The sequence below is a fragment of the Chelonoidis abingdonii genome, chromosome 4 (assembly GCF_003597395.2).
Source record: "Chelonoidis abingdonii isolate Lonesome George chromosome 4, CheloAbing_2.0, whole genome shotgun sequence".
Classification (NCBI taxonomy): Eukaryota; Metazoa; Chordata; order Testudines; family Testudinidae; genus Chelonoidis; species Chelonoidis abingdonii.
In genome coordinates, this window is record NC_133772.1 from 13,159,366 (window position 1) to 13,182,690 (window position 23,325).

Consider the following 23,325-nt stretch of genomic DNA (forward strand, 5'->3'; position numbering starts at 1 on the left):
CGCTGTTGCCAATAGGTTTTGATTCTCATGATAATAGAGATATCATTTCTGTGGGTGTGGGCCAGCAGACCCAGCTGGGGTCGGGATAGCTTGAGATCTCCTATTTCCCTCCACATATGAGCACCACTTTAACAAAGACATAAGCCAGCAGTGACAGTGGCAGACGCTTTGTTCTCAGACCCCTGAAGGCACAGTCCTAGTCTTCAATAGATCAGGAGGCAAGTGACGCACCTCTTCTGCCACAATAGCTCCCAGCCGCTCTCACTCAGCACCTCCCAGCAGGATCTTTCTCATGAAGACACAGAAATCATGCAGGTCTGGCCATTGGGCAGTTAGTCAGTGAAAACCGTCTCCACTCCAACACTTACGCTAAAAGAAGACAGCCTTTTTCCAAATATTTCAGAAGAAGACTTGTTCTCCCAATCACAGCAGGGGTAAAATCCAATAGAGTCCAAGGTTTTCCTGGTCACTGGATCCTCCTCTCCACGGAGACATCTTGTCTCAAACCCAGGGGGCACTTGCAGGCAAGGCATTTAGCTGCCAATTAAGCTCAAAGTTGTTACAATCAACGCAGAGCCATGAGATAGAAAACAGGGAATATGCCAATCATCACTCTTCCCTGGCATATAAAAACGATATTGACTGGAGCCAGAGAGTGAGTGTGTTAGTATGAAGAGTAAACTGCTTTCAGGAGTTGTGGGAAATATGAGGATATCCATTCTATGTTGCAGCAGCTCATCCTAGAGAGAGCAGCTCAGCAATCTCAAACTTACCCTTCTTCACACGTGAATTGGCTGTTGACCCAAAGAGGATATCTGTCTATACTCTCGTTCTGCTCTCTGACTACACAATGATTCTGCTGATAGAGAAGAAGACCTAGGATATAAGCGCTTCTCTCTTCATGCTAACAATTATCCCAGGGATCTGTCCCTATTTATAACACCTCACAAAGAAGGCCATTTAGAAAGGGTCCAGATAGTGCCAAGCCTAGAGCACTTGAACTAGTTACTTATTAAACTACACTCCAGCCACGACATAACATGACTTGATATAACCACATTTGCTGGACGGGTAAAGCGGGGTCCAGGGGCGGGCTGTCACTCTGGACGATCAAGAGCAAGTTTCGATATATGTTATTAGCAGTTTCACCTATTAAGCGGTAAGATTTTTTGGCTCCCAAGGACAGCTTTATATCGAGGTAGAGGTGTATTTAAGGACATGTTACATTTTGCAGAATGGACACAACCTAGTGCCTCTAAGACCTTTCTTGAACAATAGAAACAAAATCCATGAAGATATTCACTTTTACAGAACTCCAATGCTTCTGACCACGTTCGATTTTCAAGGCATGTAAGACTGGATTGTATCTGCGGGTGTCTACTGTATCCAGGCCGGCAAGTATAGTTTACAGTCTTCCCAACAGGAAAGGAAGACTGATTTTTATACTCGCTCTTCAGCTCAGCAAAGCTTAACTTCGTTGGGACACCACAGCCCTCTAGGAAGAAATGAAATACACATGAGAAAAAAGAACCATAACTACTATGCTGGTATGTACCACGTCAGGCGCAGGTAGATATAACAACAGTGTTACAAAGAAACAACCGCGCATCTGCTTTACAAATATTCTTCCAGGTGTTACACTAGGATTAAAGCTGAGGGAAAGAAAACCTTCAGACAAAGATGCTAATACAACAAAATCCACAGCTGGAGACTGAACCTAAAAATACACACAGGGCCAAACTCAGTGCTGACAGAATAACCTCTATTTCCTAATCAACTAAACAATATATGCACTTGCCCTGTTTATTTTTGGTCCTAATATCCATCCTCGGGCTTCCATACTCCCAGGATGCTAAAATGTGCCAGTTTTCAGTAGTACTGTCAGCGAAAGACTAAAGAATCACAATAGTTGCTTCTGGCCTTAAAGCATATGACTCTATAGGTTCAGCAATGCCCAACGGAATTAATATCCACATACAGCATCATCTATCAAAGGACCCAAGCCCTTCACAAACTTTGATACAACAGCCCATTGACTCAAGATACTTAAGTTATCTCTTACTGTAATTTAGCAGCTGAGGCTATAAGACGAGCACACCACACCGCTGGCAGACGTGGGAATATGAAATAACCGCTCCTCACATTGCCTCAATCATGAGCGCTGTCTTCGCATTGTATCTAGCAGTTTGTACACACCCAGAGTACCACCAGGTGAGTTGTCAGATGGTTCTGAGAAACACATTCAGTGCCATTTCCTTCATTTACATTTTCAGATTCAGTTGTCTCATAAGGATATATTTGCCTTTGTAAGAACAGCAAGTTTCTGATGGTTCACATCACCTTAGTTAAAACACTGAAAACTTAATGTGTGACATGCCCTAGAGCTGCGAGGAAAATTTGTCTACCGAGTCATTTCTTTGCAGAGCTTAACTTATTCATAGTAATTTTTAACTATTCAATCTTCCTGGCTGATTACTTTTATAATCAATGCTTCACGTAATCCGTCGGCGGCTCAGAGGACTGTTCCACTCTTCCATGCACAGTGGCAAGTGCACGGAAGTCAACGAGCTCTGTGCAATGCAGAGTATAGCCCGTGTGTACCTTGGGGTGGAATCTGATTCCCATGTGAATTTACAGATAGCTGGTGAGTCGACATTCTTCTCTATTTAATCTGTGGTGACTGAACACCCCTACAGCCAAAGGAAAGAAGCAACCAAAATTTCATTCACCTTCACCATAGAGGAGAAGGGTGGCTCCACGTTTCCAGATGTGGTACAATAGAATCGAAGCCTCTCCACGGAAGGCGTTTAGGATGGGTCACGCTCACGCAGCCCTCGTAGTCATCGCTTTTATGTTTTGTCCACTGGGGAAAAGCTGGCCATGGCTTGCATTGTTGCTCCTTTGATCATGACGAGGTGGGACCACGGCAACGCTAACGGGAGGAGGGAAAGAAGAAATATTGCAGATAAAATCTGATCCTGTCAAGAAGAGCCTTAACATAGGCTGGTCGCAGAATGGTGAGAAGACCCGGAATGCATGAGTCTCTGTCACACCCTGCCAGTGCACAGTGAATGCAACAACAATACAAAAGAGCTATTAAATATCAACTGTCCCTAGATTCACCTTTCACCAACCAAACTCAGATTGTTTTTCCAAATCTGGCTACTTTTGTGTCTCTACAATTCCGCTGACTCCTTAAGAATTCAATAAATAGAATTGTTTTGAGAGAGGGAACGAGATCGCTGATTTTGTGTTTGTCATTCACACCTTAGGAGCTCAGTGAGAACACAGCATTGCAGATCTCTGTCTGTACAGGAGGTCAGGGCAGATTGCAGGGATTCAGCATCACCAGTACGAGCACCAGTCAAGAGATCAAGGGTGGCAGCATCATTTGTATGTTCTCCAGTTTACAGTGAATAAGTGACCCCAGGATCAAAGGAAGTTCATTTTTTATCACCAGGCAAACACCACAGACGCTGATTCAATCCGTTACCCTGCAGTCAACCTTGATTCACACTTACTCTCTATGCAGGCTGGGAACAGGAGATCCCACAGTCTCATTATCTCGGCACTGTCTGAATTTAGCTGCCATTCAGGTGTATGCCAGACACATTCAACCTTAACTGTCCACTGGTGATGCGCTAGCGGACGCTGGACTGTCTTTCTTCCTTTCTGGCTATCTGGGCGATGCAGAGAACTTCGAAATTGAAAAGGTGCGATTGTCTTCTTCCTCTTAGCAGTGCTGTCAGTGTACCTTGCGTACCTGTTTGCTCTGACTGGCTCCCTACCAGTTTCTGGGGAGAGTTCTTTCTGTACGCTTACATGTGCTTGTCACCCTGCTAAGATTCCTTGTTCCTCTTTTCTTTTCTGTTTGTCCTGTGTGGCCCGCCCTCCCGCCATTGTGCTAACTAAAGTCACAGCCCTATTCATAGGGATGGCTTGTACAGACTAACTGGAGCCATGCCGCCTAGGGAGGGGCTCTTGCTCTTGTTTAGCTCCTTTGTTCAGTACCCGGGCTCGGGTGTGGGGGTGCTGCCAGAAAATGCAAGACCTGAATGGCACCTAATAGTAAGCATTGAGTCATACTGTGGCTCAGAACATGCCACCAGCATGCCTAATGTTCTTACTCTGCAGCTTCTTTCTATGTCTCCATCTCTTGTATCAAGAGTGATCCTCTACTGGTGGAAATGCTAAGTTTCTTAAAACCAGACATTTTCTGATCAGACCTGGAGAGGTCCTTGCTTTGCCACCTGGTCTGAATCAGCTAGGGGTCTTTGGGCGCCCTCTCTCGCTCCTGTTTGTTATTTGAGAGCGTACCCTCGTTTTAAACTCCCCTCCACACACTTATTTGTGCCTGGAAGATCTCGACTATGAGCGATCAAGTCCTCTCTCCATCCTCTGATGTCGCTAGTTCCGTGTCTGGTTTGCTGCTCGTCTCTGGGATTGGTAAGAGTTTTCTCTTGCAGACGCCCCTGTCCTAGCTGCTGGCCCTTTCCCAGCAGACAGAACCAAGCTAACTCCCTTGGTCTGTATCTATACATCTGTTTCTTGGCTCCGCAGCGCCTTTGCTGTCTATCATTATTAATAAATAAAAATAGCCTGACTGCGCATGATGGGTGCCCTTCCTGGACTGTATCCTGGGCTGACCAGCTTGCAGCCCCCCCACTGACTGCCAGCCACTTCTAGTTAAACCCCACCCCGCGGGCTGTACCTTCTGGCACACACCACTCTGCCCTCTATGGATCCCCTCCCAATCAACAGAACTGGCATAGCTTTAAGGTGCCCTATTGCAGGTCTAGTCTGATAGTTGTACTTTCATATTGCATAAGCTTTGTGGTTAAGTAGGTTTAGAGAATGTTTTGTATTTGCTCTGTAAGTTGTGTTAAAAAAATTTGTTTCTTTGTGTTCTGTTACTTCTAATTTGTGTAGTCTGGGTTAAGTAGGTCATAGTATAAGATTTTGCTGCTATTCCTGTGATAATTGTGGTTAGTCTGTCTTCACTGCCTAACCGCACCCTTCACGATGCAGCCCCGCCAGTCACTCGTCTGCCAGTCTCTGCTGATTTAGTAAATGCAGCCTGTCTGCGTCTCTGTGTCTCCTCTAGTTAAATCTCCCTCTGCTGTCTGCTCACGTGCTCGCTCTTCCCCAATCACCCAACGCTCATTCCTCTATCCCCTGGCCTCTCTCCTGCTCTTCTCTCTTGCCTAGTCCCTTCCCCACGTGTTCACCCATGCTCCTACTGCTCCCAAACACTCAACGGTATTACATGAATCTAGCCATAAAACCCCCTTGGTTACCCCTTTTTCTCTCTAAACACATTTTCACTTATACCACTGTTCTGACACATTTCACCTAGAGTTGTTGTTATTTAACATTTTCCCTGCGTCGGTTCGTATTTTAAGTACTGTGTTAGTTGTTATATGCTGCTGTAACACCACCCTTTACATTAAGAAAGTTCGTTAGTTACCTGTTACATTTATATTTCAGTTTAGCTTTACGAGTTGTTCTTTTGCTTCCGTATTTACATCCTCAATAAGCAGTTGCTCTTTTCCGATCCTATTACCGATAAATCTGCATTCTATTCATCGTGTATTGACCCTGGTTACCCCTACTACTGAACCCCCTATACTATTTACTAAAAGAACACCCTCCACCAATTGTCTACCTACAAACCCCATACCCCTCACTAATTATTTTCCCTTTTTGCATTCTCTTAATAATTTTTTGCACCCCCCAGATGCAGTAGTTGTCACGATCCTCCTACCGGTGCTGGCTAGGTCTATGTTGAGGAAGGGCAGTTTTGTTGATTGCGTTTCCATTGCACACCTTAGAGCTCCAGTAGACACAGTTCATTGGCCAGAATCTCTGTCTAGTAGGAGGGTGCACGGGCAGTGGAACACAGGGAATCAGCTAATCGACATGTGACGAGCAACAGTCAAGAGAATCAGCGGGTGGGCAGATATTTGTATGTTTCTCCTTACGCTAAAGGACCCAGGATTCAAAGGAGTTCATTTTTATCCTCCAGGACAACCCTTACCAGATGTTGATCACTCAGTAACCCTGCCAGTAAACCTTGCATCACACTACCCTCTATGCAGGCTGGAACATGGAGATCCCAGGTCTATCTCTCTGCTTGAAATCTGATGGCTCTCATAGCAGGGCTGTAGCCAGGGTCATATTCACAACCAACAGTGTCCCTGGGTCGATTACAGTCGCAGGTCCAGCCTACCTTTCCTTCCATTCTGTGATTTCCTGGGGCGATTGCAGAGAACCTCTGAATTGAAAAGTGCAGTGGTGTCAGTCTGTCCGGGCAGCAGTGCTGCTCAGTGCACCTGCTTGGTACCTGTGCTCTGAACTGCTCCTACCAGTTTCTGGGAGAGAGTTTAAGGGTTGCTGTCTACGTCTCAAGTGCAAACAATATATATGTCTTAAACCAGAATACACCAGGTTCTGTGTTTTGCTCCTCTTTGTGGTGAACACAATGCCTCCACACGATCCCTCTCAGTGACAGCGAAGCAGAGGCGGGTCGGGAATACTCCTTGTTGAGGGGCCTATTTGGAATCTGCTCCTTGCCCACTTGTTCAGAAACAGTAAGCAGGCCTGTTTCTCTTTGAGGACTCCACTGCAATCTTTTTCTTCTTGCTGGCGTGCAGCAGTGGTAGAGGATTCTGTTGGGTCTACTTGAGTGGTTTCTGTCTGTCGTGTGTGAGGCGGAGCAGGATATATTTCCAGTTTTGTGATTCATGCAAGTCGTGCTATAGGGGTTCAGACAGATACTTTTTCCCCCCCAATATTTCCCTAATGGATGTATCTGTGCATGTGCGCACAGGAGCTGCAGAGTGTGCATACAGTGCCTTTATTTTCAAAAGTACTTGTTTCACCATGTGTCTAAATGGAGCTTAATTCTCTGCTATTAATTCTGTTGACTTTCGTGTTAAATCCTGTGGTAGGAGCTTCTCTCTCTTAATTCTAGGTAACAGAACATAAATGCACCTTCACATCGAGGAGGGGGAGGGCTCCACATTCCGGATGCCATACAATAAAGAGATGCCTGCCCAGTAAGGGAATAGCCGGGCTCACAGCTGTAATTTACAGATGTTCCAGTGGTGAACGCTGCCGAGGCCTGGATGCTAGGCTTCCCGTTGGCGATGGCTGGAGGAGAGGGACACTGCGGCACTGCAAGGAGGAAAGAGAATTTTAACTCAACCAGAGCTCATGCAGGCTAATCTATAGAGGGGAAAAGATCCTCATGTGCATATTGAATCATGCCCAACACAAGAGCAGTGAGGCTAAAGCACACCTGGGGTAAAGTCACCTACCTCCATTCCCTCCACTCCACCTCATTCACAGCCCCCAAATACCTGTAAAGCCTGATGACACAATCCTGCTTCTTGACACCCACAGACATGTTCCCAGGCATCTTAGTAAGGCTTCAAGGGCTATTTCCACTGTATATTTTGGGTTTACTTTGGGAATCCCACCACTTTGGGATGATTCATTGGTTGTATGGTTGTATAGGAGGGGGGTTAGGTGGGCAAACCTGGCCAGGACTCAGTTCTTCAGGGATTTTCTTGGAGAGTGGATAAGCCCAGAAACTATGGAAAGGAGCATGGGAAACACTGGGATAGCTACACAGATATTTGAATTCTCTTTTTCAGATCTCAAAACTAATCCCAAAATCCTTTTGGCCTCAACGCTCAGCCCTCCCAGATCTTGCTCATCACAATGGGATCAAAGATAACCCACCATCAAAACCTTAATCAAAAACTTACTTCTTTCACAGACAGGGACAGGAGGATCCCATCTACCATCATCTTGGCACCGAGCCTTGGGGCTACCGCTCAAGGTGTAACCAGAGTCGCATTCAAACACAACTATGTCTCTGGGTCTGTAGGTAGGCTGTACCCCATTGGTTCTGCCATTCTCCACTTCTGGGCTTACGCATGTCACTGAAAGGGAAAGCATAACAAACCCTGTAGACTCTAACACACGTGCAGGATGGAATGGACTGAGCCATTTCCTTTCATAAGTCTTTTACTGTACTTCAATTTCATAACTATTTCTATACTCTGACATCCTCTTGTCACCTGTGTCAGTTCTTTCAGCATGAACATTACCCAGCTGCGCACGCAGAACCATTCACCACTGGTACAAGTAGATACAATTCCACTGAAGTTAAAGAAGCTCCTCTTGCCAGAGGTGACTTTTGGCCTGTCTCTCTCACTGGAAGGTTAGTCCCCAGCTGTGGAATTTGCTGAATTGGTGGCTTGTCTCAAAGCTCTTGTGGTCTCAATTTAAATCCTTTTACATGTCTGATGCACCGAGCATGGCAAAGAGAAGCAGGAAACCGAACAGAAACACATCTTCACATTGAGGGTGGGGGTTGCTCCAAGCTCCAGATGCTGAACAAGAAAATGATGCCTCCCCAAAAAGGGAGTAGTCAGGATCACAACGGTAATTTACAGACACTCATCAGTCAGAATTTAAAGCAGGCGCCTTTAAGCATCATATTTTGGGCAACTAAAAATCACTTGACAATTTAGGGTAGCTATTTAGTGTGTTACATTGCAAGTCCTAACGGCCTACTGCTTTTCTGAATCTTTTACTCATTTGTAACCAGGGCCAGCTCCAGGCACCAGCCAACCAAGCACGTGCTTGGGGCGGCACTTTGGGGCGGGGTGGCCCTCTTTTTTTTGGGGGGGGGGGGTTCGTCGGGGGCAGCACTGGAAGGGGTTTTTTTGTTTGTTTCGGCGGCACCGGGCTTGGAGGGCAGGGCTTCGGGCAGGGCAGGACTCAGGGGCGGGGGCTTGGCGCAGCGCTTGGAGGTGGGGCTTTGGGCAGCGCAGTGCTGGGGGGCAGGCGCTTGGTGTGGCGTGGCTCTTGGGGGGTTGGTGTGGCACAGCGCTCAGGGGGGCGGGACTTCGGGCGGCACAGCGCTAGGTAGGGCAGGGGATTGGCACGGCATTCGGAGGTGGGGCAGAGGCTTCCGGCAGCGCTTCCCTGGGGCGGGTGAGGGCTTGTGCGGTGCTTAGGGGTGGGACTTCAGGCAGCGTGGTGCTCAGGGGTGGGGGGGTACGGCGGGGCGCCACTCTTCTTTTTTGCTTGAGGTGGCAAAAAAGTTAGAGCCAGCCTTGTTTGTAACAATCTCATCCCCACCCCATTATAGAAAAGAGGTTGACTGCAAGACCAGTTTGGGGGCAAAAACAAAAAAAAGTTAGTTCATGATCATTCAGTATGCAGGAACGAGAGGGTCGTATTCCACATCCAAAGGAAGAGTGAAAAGCATGTGTAGTAACTGGAAGGATTGCTCAAAATTGATAGAAATTTCAAGTTAATTGTGAAATTCAGCAGAGGAAGCAGAAGTACCTGCAAATGCTGCGGTGGACCAAGAAGTTATTGAAAATCATCTTCTAAATCACTTCCAGTTCCCATTTCAAGATGGGACATACATGAGGATCCTGAGCAGAGGAAGATAAAAGCGCTCTGCTTCCACCTTTAAGTTACAGAAATTCCCCTCAGAAGACCCACAGCTCTTGCAAACTTGGGTCACTTCTCACAGCTGGTGCAGTTTGAGGAACTATAACCTCTAAAGGCATTGTGAGGAAGCACAAGGATTGCAGCAAACAGAAGGGACAAAGTTACTCACCTGGCGTCCCCACTGCTCTCAGAGCCCTGCCAGCACTGCCCCCAACCTGGTTTGTTTCTTATTCTCTGGGTCTGTTCCTAACAATTGGGACCATCCACTTCTCCCATCAAACCAGTCTGTAAAGTCTCTTGATTTGAGGTGAGCATCAGGCAAGACAGATCCAGACTGGGTTAGTGTTGGAGGTGCTCACAGATCAGACAGAAGGGAAACCTGTTTCTACATGCATAATACGAACAAATCAAGAGTTTTGACACTTGCCTTGCTCACAGACCGGCAAAGGTGGATCCCACGTGTCATCAGTTTGGCACTGACTCAGACTGTGACCCTTCATGGTGTAGCCGGGATCACACTCAAAGGTAACATTGTCTTTATACGAATAGACACGTCTGTCATCAGATACTTTTCTTCCATTCTGGATCTGCGGGGCTGGGCATCTAACCTCTGAAAAGGAAACGCTTTCTGTGAAACAGGGCCAGAGAGGAAGACAAAAAATCTCTGCACCCTACTCAGCTCTCAAACCATGCTTAGACTTTACCCTGTAACTTGTTGCACTAGTCTATATTATTCCCACTTGAAAATACAGTAAGCTGTGTGTCTAGCTATGCCAACAGCGCCAGACCACCGTGATGTCAGAAATAAGTTAACCCTTGCTGTTGGAATGGGTCAGTGGTGTGAGGGGACTGCACAGACAGAGTGGATTCTTTGGCCCAACTGCTGCAGTTCTTCCAAACCTCCCACACAACACAACCAGCACACGTACTCAGCACAGGCACACACAGCCTCTCATCCCTCAGTTCCTTCCTGCACAAACTAACACAAATATCCCAGTGCCATACACAGTTGCCTATGTCATTGGATTAGGGTTTCTTAGAGCCATCTGTTTGGGGTGCAGAGCACCTAGGACAGTGGCCTGGGCATGCAATCTAGAAACTTACACCCACCACCTCACCGACTAACATTCCCCAGCGTCACCCTTTGCCGCTAGGGTTAAAGACCTTTAACGGCATTCCTATACAGCTGTGAGCCTAGCTGCTCTGCTAACAAAGCTGCTCTACGGGTGCATCCAAAGGTACCAGTTTCCACCTCAAATCTTCAGCCCTGCTCTGGAGCTATTCACTCGCTAACATGAATCCTGGAAATCTTGCAGAGATGTTGGCACAGGCAGGCACACTAAGTGCAGGGATTTAACTGGAGTCTCACATTTCTGGGTTTGTCTGAACCTGGACTTTCTATACGTAAAAGAGCAGAGCTGGGAGGCCTACACTGAATCAAAACCCACCTCCACACCGAGGGGGACGCGCACTCCACTCTCCATTTAGCCCGTCCTTGGTTGTACAGTGAATAGAGGCCTCTCCAGTGAGCGGGTAACCACTGTCACATTTGTAGGTTACAACTGACCCATAAGAGAAGACATCCATTATCACCCCAGTGTGCCTTCCATTGGGGATGTCAGGAGGCGGAAGACACGGAATACCTGGAGAGACACAAGATATTTAGAATTGATACTGGAAGGGAAGCAGCTCCAGTTACTTGATCTGCTAAAGAAAACTAGCTGCACTAGCTATGAAACCACTAGAATGATCTAGCCCAACAAGAGATGGCCCAGGGATGTCTAAGTTGATTGGGCACTGAAGTTACATAACTCACCAAACTGACTTACTAAGACACGGGCTAATTGTCCAGACACATGCACTGATCATCAGAGCTTTAGGCACATGGGACCCCAGTAACAAGAGAGTGCTGAGATAATGCAGAATCGGTCATTACTACACTCGGCTGATGCAGCAACGCATGGTTGGTCAAGGGACATCTACACAGAACACGTCACTGGACATTGGCAATAGTGGGAGGGATGAGCTGGAGTGCCGACGAGAAACACAGTCAGGAAAGTAACTGAAATACTTTCCTCATGCACTGGATTTTCTAAATGGACAACCAACCAAATTCTCAATGACTGAGGGACAATCTCTACTCATTGATATATTTTGCTTTCCACAACTAAATCTCTGTGCAACTTTCATGAGTGATGTATCCAAGTATTCGGATTTGAGTATCTAAACTCTACTGTTAAATCAATTCACCTAAATATGGGTTATTGCTGATCATGTGTCATATGACTTTTAAAAACTAACTTTATATTTGTGGATAATCTAAGCACTATACCCAGATGTACAGAGACTCTTTTCCCAACTTAGGTATTACATAATTTTTTAAGATTAGCTTCAATAACATTTTAATATCTTACTGATGAGTAGACTGGTTTTCAGATTCATGGTTGATTAACAACAGAAGCTATTCACAGAAGGAAGGGAACTTATCTCACTACTGTTCTCTACCTGTAGTTTGAGACTGCCCTTTCATGGGCTACTTTCACTTCTCTGTCCCAGCAAACGACAACCTTTGTTTCTCAGAGACATTTGCTAATACACTGGTTCTCAACCAGGGGTACATGTACCCCTTGGGGTACGCAGAGGTTTTCCTGGGGTAAATAAAGATAATGGATTTCAAGAAGGCAGACTGTAGCAAACTCAGGGAGTTGGTAGGTAAGAGCCTAGGGGAAGCAAGTCTAAGGGGAAAAACAACTGAAGACAGTTAGTAGTTTTTCAAAGAGACATTATTAAGGGCACACGAGCAAACTATCCCAATACATAGGAAAGATAGGAAGTATGGCAAGAGATCATCCTGGCTTACCCAGGAGATCTTCAATGATCTACAAATCATAAGAGTCCTACAAAAAGTGGAAAATAGCTCAAATTACAAAGGATGAATATAAATAAATAACACAAGTATGTAGGGACAAAATTAGTAAGGCCAAGGCACAAAATGAGATCAAACTAGCTAGAGATGTAAAGGGTAACAAGAAAACATTCTATAAATACATTGGCAGTAAGAGGAAGACCAAGGACAAGATAGGATCATTACTCAATGAAGGGGGAAAAACAATAACAGAAAATGTGGAAATGGCAGAGGTGCTTAATGACTTCTTTGTTTCCTTTTTCACCAAGAAGGTTGGTGGGGATTGAACATCTAACATTGTGAATACCAGTGAAAAAGAGGTAGGATTAGAAGAGGCTAAAATAGGGAAAGAAGAGGTTAAAAACTACTTAGACAAACTGGATGTCTTCAAGTCACCAGAGCCTGATGAAATGCATCCTAGAATTCTCAAGGAGCTGACTGAGGAGATATCTGAACCATTAGCAATTACCTTTGAAAAGTCATGGAAGACAGGAGAGATTCCAGAAGACTGGAAAGGGGCAAATATAGTGCCCGTCTGTACAAAGGGAAATAAGGACAACCCAGGGAATTACAGACAAGTCATCTTAACTTTCTGTACCCAGAAAGATAATGGAGCAAATAATTAAGCAATCAATTTGCAAACATCTAAAAGCTAATAAGGTGATAAGTAGCAGCCATCATGGATTTGTCAAGAAAAAGTCGTGTCAGACCAACCTGATAGCTTTCTTTGACAGGGTAACAAGCATTGTGGATGGGGTGGAAGTGGTAGACGTGGTATATCTCGATTTTATGTAAAGCTTTTGATAATCTCTCACATGACCTTCTCATAAAGAAACTAGGGAAATGCAACCTAGATGGAGCTACCATAAGGTGGGTGCAAAAGTGGTTGGAAAACTGTTCCCAGGAAGTAGTTGTCAGTGGTTCACAGACATGCTGGAAGGACATAACAAGTGGGGTCCTGCAGAGATCAGTTCTGTGTCCAGTTCTGTTCAATATCTTCATCAATGATTTAGATAACGACATAGAGAGTACATTTATTGCGGTTGCGGACGATACCAAGCTGGGAGGGGTTGGAAGTGCTTTGGAGGACAGGATTGAAATTCAAAATGTTCTGGACAAACTGTAGAAATGGCCTGAAGTCAATAGGATAAAATAAAGACAAATGCAATGTAATCCACGTAGGAAGGAACAATCAGTTGCACACATACAAAACGGGCAATGTCTGCCTAGGAAGGAGTACTGCAAAAAGGGATCTGGGGGTGATAGTGGACCACAAGCTAAATATGAATCAACAGTGTAACGCTGTTGCAAAGAACAGGGCACATCATTCTGGGATGTAGTAGCAGGAGTGTTGTAAGCAAGACATGAGAAGTAATTCTTCCACTCTACTCCACGCTGATTAGTTATCAACTCGAGTATTGTGTCCAGTTCTGCGCACCACATTTCAGGAAGGGGGTGGACAAAGTGGAGAGAGTCCAGAGAAGAGCAACAAAAATGATTAAAGATCTAGAAAACATGACCTATGAGGGAAGATTGAAAAAACTGGGTGTGTTTAGTTTGGAAAAGAGAAGACAGAGAGGACACGGTAACAGTTTTCAAGTCTATAAAAGGTTGTTACAAGGAGGAGGGAGAAAAATTGTTCTTCTTAGCCTCTTAGGATAGGACAAGAAGCAATGGGCTTAAATTGCAGCAAGGGAGGTTTAGGTTGGACATTATGTAAAACTTCCTAACTGTCAGGGTGGTTAAGCACTGGAATAAATTGCCTAAGGAGGTTATGGAATCTCTGTCATTGGGGATTTTTTTAAAAGCAAGTTACACAAACATCTGTCAGGAATGGTCTAGATAATACTTAGTCCTGCCATGAGTGCACGGGACAGCACGAGATGACCTCTCAGGGTCCCTTCCAGTCCTACAATTCGATGATAAATCAACTCATCTAGATATTTGCCTAGTTTTACAACAAGCTACATAAAAAGCACTAGCAAAGTCAGTACAAACAAAAAATGCATACAGTGACTTGTTCATGCTGCTTTATAGACTATACACCGAAACATTAGTACAATCATTATATTCCAATTATTTATTTTATAATTATATGTGGTAAAAATTAGAAAGTAAGCAATTTTTCAGTAGTACGGTGCTAGTAATTTTTATGGCTCATTTATTAAGCAAGTAGATTTGAAGTGAGGTGTAATTTAGGGCTACACAAGACAAATCAGATTGCTGAAAGGGGGACAATAGTCTGGAAAGGTTGAGAGCCACTGGCCTAGTATACAGGAAGTCCGGCATCTCCACGCTTTCAGGAGGAGTTTTATATAACACTCTCTCGAGGAAGGGACTTCACTGTGTACTGTTTTAAAATCAAGGTGTTCCATCCCAATCAAATACAGAAAAAACACATATTTTCCTGCTGCACAATAAACTGGTGTCCACACTACCAGGGCACATGCATGCCTTGAAGTGCAGGTAATGAGCTTCTTGTCTAATTTTGGATTAATACAAATCCCTATCGGGCACATCTGTTACTTTATTTAAAAATGCAGAATGGCCAATAACCATCCTGGTAGCCATGTTAGTCTGGATCTGTAAAAAGCAACAAAGAATCCTGTGGCACCTTATAGACTAATAGATGTATTGGAGCACCAGCTTTTGTGAGTGAATACCCACTTCCATCAGACACACAAACATTGCTGCCATACTAAGCTCAGTACCTCTTTCATTTACTCAGTTGTCAAAGAAAGACTAAGTTCTTACGAAACGAGAAACGTCTTCCAGGGATAAAAACCCCTTCACACACACCTATCAACCCAAGATGCTCCTGTGGTTAAGGTACCTGGGACCTGGAGATCTGGATTAAAATTTTGGCTCTGTTACTGACCAACTCTCTATATCACCATGGGTACATCACTTAATTTCCCTTTCTCAGTTCTCCCTCGCGGAAGTGGGGATCATAAAGCTTCCCTACCCATTTATTAACATTTAAGAGGCAAGCAGATAAGAGACACAAGTGCTCACGTTAGCACCTGGACCGATATTTGTAATTTACTTACGCTCACAAATGGGAACTTCACCACTCCACACAACACGCATGCCATAAATCACACATTGTCTGTAAGGCTGTCCAATCAACCGGTGCCTGGAGTTAAGCAGATGGGGTTATCAGTTGTTACCTAGTCCTTTGGTGTACGAGTTCTCCTGTGAAGCTCAGCTATCTGGGAAGTTCTTCTCCCGAGCAACAGCAGATGGGAACCAACACCAACTACCGAGTGATGATCATAAGAGAAAAGGCTCCTTGCCAATTCAGAACTCCCCAGCCCCCTGTAGAATTAAACCATGGAACAGAATCCTATGTAGGCCCAATGAGCTGGCATTCTTTGAGCCAGAGGATCCAAATGTTCTTCCTGTGCCCTCAAGTCCTTCTCACCACATCAGCAGGGACATCCCCTGCCACGGAATCACAAACCACATGCAAACTAGTAACATCTGCACTTTGGGGCAGGTTGTTGGGGGGTTATTATTATGTCTGCTCCATTTTGGTTTTATAATTTTTGCGTTAGAGTGGATAGGTTTTTGTGGGCCACGCAGACCCAGCTGGGGTCTGGCTAGCTTGAGATAATCAGTCATCCTAGTCGCAACCCATCCAGGTGCTATAAGCCACCGCATCACACAGATCCATATGCACAAACATTGCTGAATAAAACAATGCAGAGCTGGGTCTAGAGTTCAGCATCAGCAGCTGCTATGGCCGTTTTCTGTGACATGGGACTTTATGTGAGAAGAGATTCTTCCTTTTTCCAGTAGAGACATGACACTCTCTACAAATGTTCCAACCCGTCCTGCAGACCTCTGCTTTTCAGGCTGCTGAAGCACTGTCTCAATCTTTCAAAGGAGGGGGCAGGCAACAGCCCTTATGCCACCATATCCCCAAAGCTGTAACTCAGACGGCTCTCCGAGCTGGGTTTGTCCTTGGAGATAGATGGAAAGTTAGCCACGGAGCCCCTGCTCTGCATGGCCCTGAGGAAAGGCAGCCATTTGAAATTATTCAGAAGAACTGTTCCCATGTCAAACCAGGGGTAAAATCCAAGAGAAATTCCAGGGTTTGCCCTGGTCACTTGGATCCTACTCTCCACAGGAGACCTCTGTGCTCACCCAGCACCTGCAGGCAGAGCATTCAGCTAGCCAAATTGCAACTAAAGTTTGTACAATAAATGGCAGAGGGTGACTGAAGAAAAAAGGGAGGGTTATGCCAATCCATCTTTCCCTGCATATAAAAATGATACTGATTGAGTTAAGAAGATGGAGTGCTGCTTCAGTATGGAAGAATAAACTGCTTTCAGGAGTTGGGGGAATAAGAGGATATTCACTTGTGTTCCACAGCTGCAAGCTAAGCATAAGTAGTCAGCTCAGGCAGTTTGAAACTCACCCGTCTTCACATGCGAAGTGGACCGTTGACCCAAATTGGATATCTGTTATAATAACTCTGCCGTTCTCTGGCTCTCCGGGATGACCACACGATTTCTCTGGTAGAGAACAAGGCAAGGAATAAGCTTCTCTCTTTCAATGCAACAATTATCCCCAAGATCTGTCCATATTTAACATTCACCAAAAAGACGTCATTTAGAAGAGCCCAGAACAGACATAGCTAGAGAGCTTTACTAGTTACTATTAACTATTTAAAGATACGTTACATTTTTGCAGCGTGGATACAACTTTGTGCCTTTAAGACCTTTTTCTAACAACAAAACCAAAATATTCACTTTTACAGAACTCGAGTGCTTCTGACCACCTTCCATTTTCAAGGCATGTAATAGCGGGTTGTAGCTGTGGGTTTCTTCCATATCCAGGCCGACACATGTATTTTGCAGTCTTCCCAACGGAAAAGTAATTCTGATTTTTATACTCTTTCCTCAGCTCAGCAAAACTTAACCTCATTGGGACTCCACAGCCAACTAGCAAGAAATGAAACACACATGAGAAAGAAAAGCCACATCTACTGTGCTGGTACATAAATTGCAAACATAGCAGGTGCAGGCAGATAAAACAACAGTTTTACAAAGGCCATGTCTACACTACCACGTATGCCGGCAAAAGACCCCCTGAGTGACATACATTTCTCTGGGCATAAGTGGTAGTGTGCACAGCGCTATGTGCTTCTTCCGCCAACATACCTACCACTGCTCACTGGGGTTATTTTTTTCCATCAAAGGGAATGCTCTCTCCCGTCGGCACAGAGAAGCCACATGAGCAATCTTACAGCAGCACAGCTGCATTGGTACATCTGTGCACCTGTAAGCTCGCTAGTATAGACATGGCCAAAAAAAGAACTGAGGATCTAGCTCATAACATTCTTCCAGATAATTAAACTAGTGATTAACACACACACACCCCCATTCCCATCTGGTTAGCTCAGTGTCATAAATTATGCCCTTGCTCAGTGATACTATCAGCTAGAGACTAAATAATTATAACTGATCCCTTCTGGCCTTAAAATATATGAATTAATTCCCCACTGTAACCAGATCCCTTAAGTCCCAGTCTAGTGCTTGCTCCACTAGACCTCACTCCCTCCTTCCTCTGAATCAGGCTGGTAAGCTAGAACAAAACATCTCATGTTTAATATTTACATGTTAGCCCCCAATTCTACAACTGTCCCAAACAAGCAGACCCCTGAGCATAGTGACAGGTAATTGCAGGAGCGGGATGTAAGTGTTTACACTAAAGCATTTCTATAAAAAAATGAATATTCAGCCTGAGTTCTCCAGTCTCTATTAGCTGGGTTGGTGACTATTTCCCACCTACAGTTTTGATTGTGTACACGGAGCACCTGTTAGCCTGATGTTCTGCAAATCTTTCCATGCCTTTAGATGGATGCTTGGATATATTCCCACAGAAAAACCTCTCACCCTGCAAACTCAGAAAACAGGGTACTGATACTTCATATATATTGATTTCCAACTTTAAAAAAAAAATCAAGATTATATAAATGTAACAAAAAAGTCTTTACTAAACAGGGGTTAAAATGCCCCAGTCTGTGCCTGTTCCTCTCTACATATGAACTTTGATACTTTTTATTAATTAATATCTAATCAAACTACTCACACCAGTCCTATTACATTTTCTTTAATTCTGTCTTTTATTCTACTAACTTTTCCCTTTGAAATTAGATTCCATTATAATTTTTCTCTCTTTCTTTCTTTTTCTTTCTTTCTTAGGGCTTTATATTCATGCCTGTAGTACCTGACCACTTCCCATGTTCGATGGATCAGCAGATACAGGTGCAGCTGGAAGACATAATGGAACCTCCTGTGTGACTCCTTTCCAAAGTTATAGGAAACACTGTTTAAAGTGGGCTTTTTTGGAGAGGTTCGGTTATAGGAAATGGCGCTCGAGTTCTACTGCTTGCTTTGCTATTTTTACACCAGCCCTGAAGGTTCTCCACTTCCCTAAAATTATTAGCAGCTTACCTGCAGACTACAAGAAAAAATGATCATTCCTCTTATTTAGAACAATTATTGGAAAGAAATGTAAGGGAAAATAAAAGGTTTGCCACTACAAAAATGAAATTTCTGAGTTTTCTGAATTCAAGGCAGATATCAAACTCCTTTATCAGTCAGATTTTAACAGCCTGAAGGCCACTGAAATACCACAATGACATCTGCAAAATTATAAATCACTGTTGGGTTTCAGAACTGATGGGACACAAACAAAATAAAAAGTTATGGTATGAAGACTCACAGTATAACACTGACATAAAAGCCTTACCCTGAAACAAGAGTCACTGCTGCAGTCTCCTAGCCAATTTTAATAATACTGGACACTTAGCATTTTATGTTGTCACAATCCTGTAGGATTATTAACTAGTTGCAGGATCAGGATTGAAGCGGTTACACTAAAGAGTTTCCATAAAAAAAGGAATATTACATCTGGCCTCCCGTCTCTATGAAGAGTCTTAGCAGATATTCTCCTCCAAGAAGTGGAGCAACCATTATCAGGATAAAACAAAGGCATTCTTCCCAAATAAAACTTCATTCATTAGCTAAGTAACCCTACAGTTTAATGCAGTGAACAAAGGAATAGGGTACAACTATGTAATATTTTAATTCTTCACGTATCTTTCACTTCTGCAAATGAACGGTAGTGGTTTGACAGTGCTGATCAACCTACTATATTTATCTATGTATAAAGTACTACTTCTATTTCAAAAATACAGTGCATCAAAGCTCACTTCCCACATCCTCATGATAAATGTCATTGCAACAATGACATTCTTTAGCTAGTCAGCCAGTCACAACTGGGTGAAATTCCATAGTCCCGGGTTAAATAAGACTCTGGTGGTTGTGAGTGGGGAGTTATGCTTGAGTAAGGTAATTCAGAATTTGATCTGCTGACCTAAAAGAACAAACAAGCAGCTGAGCAGCACCTTTTACCTTAGAATCTCAAAACACTTCTTTAAGCCTATGGCTACATTCCAGAGGCAGAGTACTTAGACCCGTTTCCCAGATGAGCAAAAGGAAAGCACAGAAAGAAAAAGGGCCTTGCCCACCTGACAATGAATCTGGCCAGCCTAGTTTCACTGTCCCAAGGGGCGTGAAGGGCCAAATGTAACCCAGCAGCATAGAGGGAGAGAGACACAAGAGATGGCTTTGTGACCATTCTTTCCACTTTAAGATCCCAGGAGGGCATGGATAAGGCAAGGGGAGAGCTGCTGTCAATACATGGCCTTTAATCCTGGTGTGTCCTTCTAGAATCTGACATGGCCCCATTGGAGTCGGCGCGCTGGGCACCAACCTTCAGAGGTACCAAATTCCCCCTTTTTTGTGGTGGTGTTGGGGGGTTGCCGAAAACACTTTCCCCGAGTGATAAACCACCCAGGGCTGGCTCCACTCACCTGCATGCACCTGCCAGGGGGCAGGGAGGGAAGAAAACCGACAGAGAGCGAAGCGGGGAGAGGGAGAAATGGGCCCGGGCCGGAGCGGGGAGCAGGGAAGGGAGAAGGAGAAGAGCAGAGGGATGCGCAGGGCTCCAGCATGAGCCCCTCACCTGCATCCTGGGCGGCAGCAGCCAGGAGCGCAGCGAAGCCGCCCAGCAGGCGGAGAAGGAGCAAGGCGCGTCGCATCCTCCCGCCCCGCTGGGTAGCAGCGAGTGGGCCCCCGGCCGCGGGCCGGCGGAGATATCCAGGCAGCCGCCTCCGCCCCGGGGGAGGGACCAGGGCGAGGCGGCGGTGCCAGGCGGGGGCTTTCCACGGGCGGCGTGAGAGAAACTAGCGCTGCTCCCCCCCCCGGAAACGGGCAGGTGGCGGGACATGGGGGGGCCCTGCGAGCCCCGGGGCCGGGCTAATCACTGTTCCGCTGAGCCCGCGTGTGCGGGTCACTCCTCGGTGCGAATTTTGCGCCAGGCGCTGCAGGTGCATTCCCGGCTCTCACCAAGGGGGGGATTTTACCATGTGCAGATGGGGCGGGGGTCTGGGCCATAAAACGTGGGAGGAAGCACAGGCTGAAATCCAGGGCCGGTTGAAATCAAGGGGCAGGGGATCTCTGTCATTTACTGCTGCGGAGCGGGGTTTTCACCTTTTTTCCCTTTTAAAAATCTAGCCCCAAAGTCCAACCGTCCGTTAAGTTGCCGCTTTATCACAAGTCTCACATGAGTGAGCGAGTGTTCTCAGATCCCCCAGGCTCCTGCAAACAAAAGATTATGAGACTATCCACTTCCATTAATAAAATACTCATAGTTACTTGAGTGACCAAGAGGCAAAAAACCCAGACCCCAGAAGTGTACTTTTAAAAGCATCATCTCAGGTTTTTTAAAAGCAGCCTCTGTTTTTGGAGGCCTGAGTTGGGTTTTCTAAAGACTTGGCAATTCTGCCATTGCTGATGGCATTTACATTTGCCAATTGACATTTGAAAAAGCTTGGAAATTCAAGGGAACAGCCTTGCTAGCAGGTGTCACTAAACTACTGTATGGGCCCTTTCTTGGATGGAGACTGTTTAAACGGGGGAATTTTTGCAGAGTGAATTCTCTGTTATTGCTGCAAAAAGCGAAGTTGCTCAGCTGTTGCAACGACACCGGCATTTACTGTGATTGCCTTGTTCAACAGAACAAAGAGGGTGGTTACCTGTAAATTTACTAAGAAGGGCTTGTTCCTTCTTCCCAGACCACCCTCTTAGCATGGTCATAAGTAACCCCCCGGGCAGGGCAGAAAGCTGAGACGATGCAAATAGCAGAAAAAAAGGCACAAGAACAAAACTAAGGTAAATGTGTAGCTGGGAGGATTTTCCTCATCTATGAATAAGTCAGTTAGAATTGTGCAGTTCATGAGCAACTCCAGGGATGTGGCACTTACAGGTGGTGCTCGTAAGTCCTGCACTAGTACCGGTGCTGTGGAACTAGCTGAAGAGGAGCATGCTGTCTATCCAGGGCTTCAGTTGCATTTCTTTTCATGCATCTCTCTTTCCTCAAAGTCAGCCCAAGAGGCAGGTATCTAAAATCCATTCTGTCAATCAAGGAACATGCACAAGGTTGAAGTTTCTATCCCATATTTAAAACTGCATGCACTGGGTTAGCTAGACCTTAATCTTCTCCTGCAGATTCAAGTTAAAAAACAACACACACACCCCACTTACTGCCTGCAGAAACTTTAGTCTAAGCACAAATCACTACCAGGCTGAACTAATAATACCCTTCATCGATACACTTTGCTTTCCACAACCCAATCTCTGTACAACTTTTCATGAGTTATGTACTCGAGTATTTGGATTCTAATATCTAAACTGTATTGTTTATTCTATTCACCTTAATTTGGGCTTTTGCTGATTATGTACTCTTATGTATCATGATTTTAAAAAAGTGTTTGTGGATAATCTAAACACTACACCCAGATGTACAGACACTTTTCCCAACCTAAGTATTATGTAATTTTTTTTAAACATTAGCTTTAATAAAATTTGGAAATCTGTTTTATTTCACAATCCCTGCCCCTCACTAACCTTTACCAAATTTGGTACATTTCTACACATTGTTTACTATTTTCCTGCAGTTGAGAGGCCTCAACTCTACCTTAGAGTGGTTTTTTAACCATTTCCATTTCATAATCTCATTGTATGGAAAGCTGTGAGCACAATCACTATGCTACAGAACAGAGACAGACAGCTAATGTGACTCACATCAACTCCCCTTCATCTCAAGTCACTCCCAACAAATTTCAGTTGGAATTTTCCTCCTTAACTCACTTAGGCTCTTTTGAAAAATACCATTAATTGTGTTGAAAATGCCCATAGCACCCACTGGCCCATCTACACTACGCTTCCCAATGCTAACACCATTGATGGCCTTGTGTACACTGAGGGGTTGTCTACACTAACGCTGTAAATCTGAGTTACGCAAGTTACTTAACTGAAGTCAACATAACTTGGGTTGACTTACAGCTGTGTCTACACCATGCTGCATCAATGGGAAACAATCTCCTGTCAACACAGGTTCTGCCTCTCAGGGAGATGGAGTAGACATCAACAGGAGAGAACTCTCCCATCGACTTAGCATCTTCACCAGACCAACTAAAATTGACACCGCTGCATCAATTGCAGCCGCGACGATTTAGCCAGTAGTGTAGACATGGTCTGAGTCTTTGTCTTGCTTTCAGACACTAGTGGTCTGACACCAATACAGCTCCATCATGCTAAGCTGTAGTGTAGACAGGAAAACTGCCATAAACTGCAGTTTGCATTAGTGCAGTTTACACCTACCCGTGGTTGAAAACATAAGCTGCACTAGTGCAAAGCAAGGCTTAAGAGAGCAAACCTGATGCTACGCTGGGGATTTGAACTGCTAACTGAAAATCAGGACACATCCCCAGTGTAGCTGTGACCTTAGCAACAGTGGGAAAATTAAAACATCTAAATCCAGACACATCCTTCAGGTAATCTGAGCAAAGGCAAAGCGTCATTAGA

The 23,325-nt window shown here is 44.9% G+C and overlaps 2 protein-coding genes across 2 annotated transcripts in view; both read right to left on the minus strand.

The window, feature by feature from the left end:
- The window catches only part of LOC142046679 (complement decay-accelerating factor-like), a 12,729-nt gene extending 10,073 nt beyond the window's left edge, over positions 1–2,656 (minus strand). Inside the window, exons 1-2 of the mRNA XM_075064645.1 lie at positions 2,602–2,656; positions 1,310–1,495 (exon numbers count right to left, since the gene is read on the minus strand). Coding sequence (XP_074920746.1) covers positions 1,310–1,495; positions 2,602–2,656 — 241 coding nt within the window. The remainder of the gene's footprint in view (positions 1–1,309; positions 1,496–2,601) is intronic.
- Positions 2,657–6,934: 4,278 nt separating this feature from the next.
- Positions 6,935–20,499, minus strand: LOC116828706 (complement component receptor 1-like protein). The gene is made up of 8 exons (XM_032787116.1): positions 20,423–20,499; positions 17,140–17,331; positions 16,806–16,902; positions 15,433–15,518; positions 10,926–11,120; positions 9,905–10,087; positions 7,773–7,949; positions 6,935–7,176 (listed from the first exon to the last, which is right to left on the minus strand). Exons 1-8 carry the CDS (start codon positions 20,496–20,498, stop codon positions 6,935–6,937), a joined length of 1,248 nt encoding a protein of 415 aa, XP_032643007.1. The 5' UTR covers position 20,499.
- Positions 20,500–23,325: the final 2,826 nt, after the last annotated feature.

Coding starts and splice junctions, on each gene's coding strand:
- LOC116828706 (XM_032787116.1), bottom strand. CDS start 20,498: ATGCGACGCGCCTTGCTCCTTCTCCGCCTGCTGGGCGGCTTCGCTGCG. Junction 15,519..16,805: donor CACTTCGCATGTGAAGACGG/GTGAGTTTCAAA, acceptor GCTTAACTCCAG/GCACCGGTTGATTGGACAGC. Junction 10,088..10,925: donor GCGTCCCCCTCGGTGTGGAG/GTGGGTTTTGAT, acceptor TTTCCTTTTCAG/AGGTTAGATGCCCAGCCCCG.